Below are 6,947 nucleotides of genomic sequence, written 5' to 3'. Positions count from 1 at the left end.
ATTGAAGGAAGGCCACCGCTCACCATCGTGCTCCGTTTTCCAGATCCAATCTGGCGGCCAGGTTTCGTGCCGTCGACCAGGCCTTGGAGTCTGCCACCACATGGCCTGTCATTAAGGTACCCCCGTACAACGGTGGAAACGAGTCGGTCATCGCCAACAAGGAAGCGTTTCAAGTCCGCCTGCGGGAGTTCAGGTGAGTTTTTTTTTTTTTTTCGTTAGGGGTTTTTTACTTTCGTTTCATAGGGGTTTTTACTTTTGTTTAATAGGGATTTTTACTTTTTTTATTTTTACTCTTGTGTCACAGGGTTTTTACTTTTGTTTTATAGGGGATTTCACTTTTACTTTTATTTCATAGGGATTTTAATTTTACTTTGCTTCTGTTTCATAGGGATTTTATTTAATTCTTCTTTTTATCACTTCACTTCACTTACCTATACCTACTGATCGTAGGGTTTTTTTAACTTCACTCATTTAATTTGAGTTTTTACTTTGCTTTTGTTTCATGGAATTTTACTTTTTTTTAAAAAATTACTTTTGGTTGTTTCTACGTGAATAAAATTCAACAGGGTTAACTTAAAATTAATAACACCTCGTTCGATCAACAAGTGCACCCTTTAAGGGGATTTTCAAAACACAATTTATTACCTAGAATAGGTAATCTTATTTCAGTGATATCATCTTAATCATCTACACGAGGCCTACAGTATCAGAGGTGTGCCAACAGAGGCGTAAAGTAATATGCTACAAAGACACTTCAAGAGGACTACAAGGAAGAGCAAGAGAGAGAGAGAGAGAGAGAGAGAGAGGAGGGAGCGAGAAATTATGACGAGGACAAAATTGAGAGAGGAGAAAGGGAGTGGGAGAGAGACAAGAAACAGGAGAGAGAGGTGGATAGAGAGAGAGAAAGAGAAAGAGAGAGAGAAAGAGAAGAGAGAGAGAGAGAAAGAGAAGAGGGAGAGAGAGAAAAGGGAGAGGGAGACAAAGAGAGATGGAGAAAGTTTCCTATGTCGTTTATTGTGTTTTCTTATGTGACAGCCAACCGCCAATTTGAAATTTGAGAACCCTTTATCTTCCTCCTCCTCCTCCTCTTCTCTCTGATCATTCTCCTCTCCTCCCTCATTTTTCTCCTTCCCTTTCTCCAGCTCCTTCTTTCTCCTTCTACTCCTCCTCGCACTCCTTTCATCTCCTTTTTCCTTCGGATTTTCTTCTACTTAAGATGGAAATTTATGATTTTTATGGATGCTATGGTTTAGAACAGAACTGAGCCCCCTATCTCATTAGATTAGCCCCTTTCTTCGGAATATTAGGCCCATATGAGCTTAGTTTCTTTGCCAAAATGATCACATTTTTTACAAACTTGACCTAAATCAGACCCAGAATTAGTTTGCTATACATATATGCCGCCAACCCATTCTTTTTATTTTAGGCAGTAAAGGGCGTCAGATAGAGTGTTTTCATCAGGACTTTTGTACATTTCCTTCATACTCGTACAGTAAGATAATGTACATGACATTAAGGAGGATGTGTAAATAGAACGAAACTCCAAGACAGCCGAAAGGTAGAGCTCAAAACATCATCTTCTTAGTAAGAAATCAAAACATTCAGTGTCAACAGCATCAATTTTTTTTTTTATAAAATAAACAAAAAATCTCTTAATTTAGATCTCTCTCTCTCTCTCTCTCTCTCTCTCTCTCTCTTAAAACAAGGGGAAACGAAAATATTGGGGACATGTTTTGGGGATAAAAGTCTTTTCTCTCTGATCATTCTCCTCTCCTCCCTCATTTTTCTCCTTCCCTTTCTCCAGCTCCTTCTTTCTCCTTCGAGAAAGAGAAAGAGAGAGAGAGAAAGAGAAGAGAGAGAGAGAGAGAGAGAAAGAGAGAGAGAGAAAGAGGGAGAGGGATCCATTAATTTGTTGATGTTTCGCATCACGAACTTTTAATTAAAGCAAAAACTTTTTTCCCCCCAGCGGCATTGCTTGGGAACATCATCAATGCTTGGAAATTACAGTTGCTACTTTTTGTATGTTAGGTAACGTTTAGCCTGGTGTGTACCTAGATGGGTGACCATCTGTGGTACGTCCACTGTTATGAGTAGTATTTGCTCTTTGGTAGTATAGATATCTCCACTAATCTAAGTATTTGTAATGTTCCCGTTTTTACGGATGGGTATACCATTTGTTAACTATTTATTATTTATTTGATGAGAGAATTGTTCTGAAAAACCAATAAATGGAAACTTATAAAATAAATAAATTGAGTAGTACAATCTCCACTATTCTTCATTTACCATTTTTAGTAGTACAGACATCTCCACTAATACAACTATTTCGCAGTAAAGACATCTCCACTAACATAAGTATTTCGTAGTGTAGCCATCTCCTCTCTTATCATTTGGTAGTAGAACTGTCTCCACCAATTCCTATGTACCTATTTGTCTAAAACATCTAACTCTTCTGTCTTCCCCTCGACAGGAACAAATCGAATCAAAAGAAACACAGCATAGACGAGGTGTTGCACTGGTACACCTCAGTGAATGCCGTTCTCCTGGAGCACATGACGCAACAGATCAAAGAAACAGACAGGTCCAACAGTGGCGTGTGGAGGTAAAGTGGCCGTCCTTAGGGGATTTATTTATTTATTTATTTAATATACCTTATTTATACTGTCGGCTAAGACTAAAAAGTCCCATTATGCTAACAGTTTAAACAGGCCTCATTTATTTACATCAATAATTTTAGTACAAACATAGGTTTAACATTAGAAGGATGGAAAAAATTATATAATTATAAAAACAGTTATTAATATGATGTAGTTTTAGCCAACAAAGAGGTTACCACAAAAGATGACAAAGGGGATGTTTCTCTAACATTTTTTTTTTGAAATTTTTTGTAAAGTGTTAGATTTTTTCAATATTGAGGATTATGATTGTAGCTAATACTTTCATACCTCGTTTTAGAAAACGGAATGGGTAAGGTGGTAACGAAATCCGGGAGTCCATGATAAAGAGAAATAAATGAACCGAAACAGGTAAATACCTAGCTAAATAGAATAGAATAGAATATACCTCGTTTATCCTGCCCGAATAGGACTGAAAAGTCCCCTTACCTTAGCAGTCTAAACAAGGTCTCGTATATTTGATGGGTTAAAAAATAATACATACAACTAACAATTCAGTAAAAAGACCTTGCTTAACTAGATAAAATAAACAAAAAATCTCTTAATTTAGATCTCTCTCTCTCTCTCTCTCTCTCTCTCTCTCTCTCTCTCTTAAAACAAGGGGAAACGAAAATATTGGGGACATGTTTTGGGGATAAAAGTCTTGGGGATAAGTAATAAGTTTTGGGGGTTCAAGACATTTTATCTCTTGGGTTTTATCTCTCAAAGATTTCCTCCGTTTTTTCCCCCCGTTCTCAATTTTTTTCTTGCTCGTGTGTGTATCTTTTCAGATTGTTTTCATTACCCTCGGTTTCTATTTATCTTCATTTGCCTCGTAGCATTTTCTTGATTTCTTCCAGTTTCGTTTTCCCATTCATTGTAGTGCCAGTCCCCATTTTCCATTAATATTAATAAAATCGCACTCGAGAAAACGTTTCCTTCCTCGCCCTAGAGGTGTTGATGGAGAACTCTCAATGGCAAATGAAGGTTTATTAATTTCGACGGGGTTGTTGCAATGAGATGTTTGTATTTTGTTTATAAAATCTGTTGTTTATGGTGGAATATTGATTTTTATCCTCTTGCTCTCATAATAGATTTTATGTCTTTTCTAATCCATCCATCCATCCATTTTTTTTTTTTTAATTTTTTAGAATATTGTAGGTATTAGAGTTTGTGAATCTAAATAAAACTGACGTTTTCCTGGACAGCTATGACTTTCTATTTTGTTCCGTTCCAGGTACTTGATCTCGTTTAAAAATCTGCTGAGAAGTATCGAAAACTTTGGCATCTCAGTTGTCCACGGTATCAACTACTTTGCCAGTGGCTCTCTACCCAAAGACAAACACATTTATTATGTGCAGCACGATACAATCTGTAATGATCTGCTCTACAGTATTCTACATTACATTCCGACACTGCGTAGCTTCTACGATAACATCATCAATAATATGACCAACTATCCGTTGGTGAAAAAATGGTACGTACGACATAATTTTGACTAAATATTTGTTTGTGAAAAAATGGTACGTACGATAATATGCCGAATTATTCGCTGGTGTTTGTTCGTGCGACCGTATGACGAATGATCTGCTGGTTAAAAATGGAACGTACGACAATATGACCAACTATCTGCTGCACTCGTGAAAATATTGCACATAAAGCCAGGCCCCTGTGCAAGTGCTGAGCATTTTGCATTTCTGATTTCAAAATAATGATGATTCACAAAAAGCACCTAGGTAAGTATAGGCAGTAAAAGTGCTGTGCATTTTGCATTTCTGATTTCAAAATAATGATGATTCACAAAAAGCACTTAGGTAAGTATAGGCAGTAAAAGTGTTGTGCATTTTGCATTTCTGATCTCAAAATAACGATGATTCACAAAAAAATACCTAGAAGGAAGTATACCTAGGTAGTTTTTTTTTATGATGCTATACAGTGCCTAGGCAAAGAATGGTATTTATTACTTTAAAACAAGCACCTAATATTCAAATGCTGTTCATTTTATATGAGTTTTATAGGATCTTTTTGTGAACGTCGACATAAATCGTCGACATAAATTTAGGTAGGTACATATATCGATATTTCCCAACCCAAAATACTCGTAAACATAATCCCTGAATCTCTCCTCCCTCTCTATTTCTATCACTTCTCACTCCCTCTATCTCCCTGACTTCCCTTTCCTCTCTCACTTCCCCACTGTCTGTCTTTCGATCTTTCGCTCTCCGTCCCTCTCACGCTCCAACAGTTTTCAATGCTGTCTCAATAAATCAGCCATTTCCATTTTGACTGACTGCGTTTTCCACTAAAAAGGTTCCATAACATAAACATTACACCATTAATAATAATAGTGCTTATTTATACTGCTCGCCTAGGACTGAAAAGTCCCTTTACTCCAGCAGTAGGCTACTACTATTATTGTGGTCAAAACGAGGAAAGAAAGTAGTAGGTATACAAGAAATATTTAAATTACCTACTTGTTCTGAGATGAATTTTAGGAAATTGAAAAGTTCAAAGTAGGTAGGTACTTACTCTACCTACTGTATGGGAACAAAATAGGTAGGTACCTACCTAACTTTTACCAACCTACGAATACAACTTTCAAGTTGTTTACAGTGCAGAGAAAGATGCTCTTTTCCCTAAGAGGTTTGATAGAGGGAGGGAACTGTGAGTAACTGTTAAGGTCTTTTCGTCCCGAAGGTGCAGAGAGAAGGAAGACGGAAGAGGAGAAAGCCAGCAGTTAAGTGAACGAACCTTATCTGTTTAGGATAATCGGCTCCGGGCGTTAATCGAACCCGTGACCTAGCTCTTAATCCCTTATAACTTATAACTCATAAGGCAGACGAGCTACCCTCCAAGCTAATCACGGTTGGCCTAGGTATCTAACATTGACCAATGAAGATAGAGCTAATAAATATAAAACTAGAGGATACTACTCTACCACTAGTGAAATAATAAATGACTTGGATTTAAAAAGAAGAAGGCCGAGAAGAAGAAGAAGGCGAAGACGGAGAAAAAGAAGAAGAAAAACGAGGAAAGAAAGTAGTAGGTACAAGAAATATTTAAATTAGGTACCTACTTGTTCTGAGATGAATTTTAGGAAATTGAAAAGTTCAAGTAGGTAGGTACTTACTCTACCTACTGTATGGGAACAAAATAGGTAGGTAGGTACTTCTACCTCTCATTCTTTTGAAAAGTGTACCTACCTAACTTTTACCAACCTACGAATACAACTTTTAAGTTGTTTACAGTGCAGAGAAAGATGCTCTTTTCCCTAAGAGGTTTGATAGAGGGAACTGTGAGTAACTATTAAGGTCTTTTCGTCCCGAAGGTGCAGAGAGAAGGAAGACAGAAGAGGAGAAAGCCAGCAGTTAAGTGAACGAACCTTATCTGTTTAGGATAATCGGCTCCGGGCGTTGATCGAACCCGCGACTAGCGCTTATAAGGCAGACGAGCTATCCTCCAAGGGCTCCAAGCTAACTACTCTGGCCTAGGTATCTGACATTGACCATAGAGCTAATATAAAACTAGGGTAATTAACTCTACCACTTAACCTCTACATTTTAATATTAATCTGCATATTTTGTTTAAAGCCCTTGACTTTTTCCATTACACAAAATGCTTCTCAAGTTATCATTATCAATCATATTTTCCATAACAATCAATCAGGGAAAAAAATTCCTGTAGGCAAGGAGGGGTAAAAGAGGGAGTAAGTGGCATTGGAGATAATTTTATTCACTGATGCTACTACAGGCAAAATAATTAGGATTTTCCCTCCACTCATCGCATTTTTTCGACGTTTTCAAGAGCTCCTGTTTTGTTTGGTGCCTTTAATTCTCACTTTTTAATGCTTTGTTTGAAATAACGAAGTCAATACCCTGTACAAGCATTCAGTTATCAAATTTGAGCAGTTTGGCGCTTGAAACTTAAATGTGTGTTTTTTTTAAATAAATTTATTTTAAAAGGGGCACGACTTCAAATTTATTAGACCCACTTAAATATGAAATCGTTCAATATTTCGTTACCAAAAACGGAAAATTCCATTGAAAGCACACACTATTCTGTGGTTCTAAAACTCTAAACGAACAAAATTATGGCTTTCTGCTTCCCAGGTAACCAAAGCGACAATCTTGGGCAAAGTTGTCGATCAAATTCAGCTGGAAAGGTCAGAGGTGGCATTCCGACTCTTTACAGATGGAAATCATACGCTCAGGTGAGTTTTGGATATTATCAGTGAAAACTTTTAATACATACCTAGCATAAGAAACATCAACCATAGAAAAGCAAAACTTAGAA

General features: G+C 37.0%; 1 protein-coding gene across 1 annotated transcript; it reads left to right on the top strand.

The window, feature by feature from the left end:
* Nucleotides 1-46: 46 nt before the first annotated feature.
* On the top strand, nt 47-6,868 carry LOC113470831. Its single transcript, XM_026829559.1, has 4 exons — nt 47-193; nt 2,471-2,602; nt 3,892-4,135; nt 6,764-6,868. The coding sequence occupies exons 2-4, from the start codon at nt 2,553-2,555 to the stop codon at nt 6,866-6,868; spliced, it is 399 nt and encodes a 132-aa protein (XP_026685360.1). The 5' UTR covers nt 47-193; nt 2,471-2,552.
* The last annotated feature ends 79 nt before the right edge of the window (nt 6,869-6,947 follow it).

This window comes from Diaphorina citri, unplaced genomic scaffold (genome assembly GCF_000475195.1).
Source record: "Diaphorina citri unplaced genomic scaffold, Diaci psyllid genome assembly version 1.1 scaffold1861, whole genome shotgun sequence".
Classification (NCBI taxonomy): Eukaryota; Metazoa; Arthropoda; class Insecta; order Hemiptera; family Psyllidae; genus Diaphorina; species Diaphorina citri.
The sequence above is the reverse complement of the archived record's forward strand: the minus strand, read 5'-3'. Positions and strand labels throughout refer to the sequence as shown.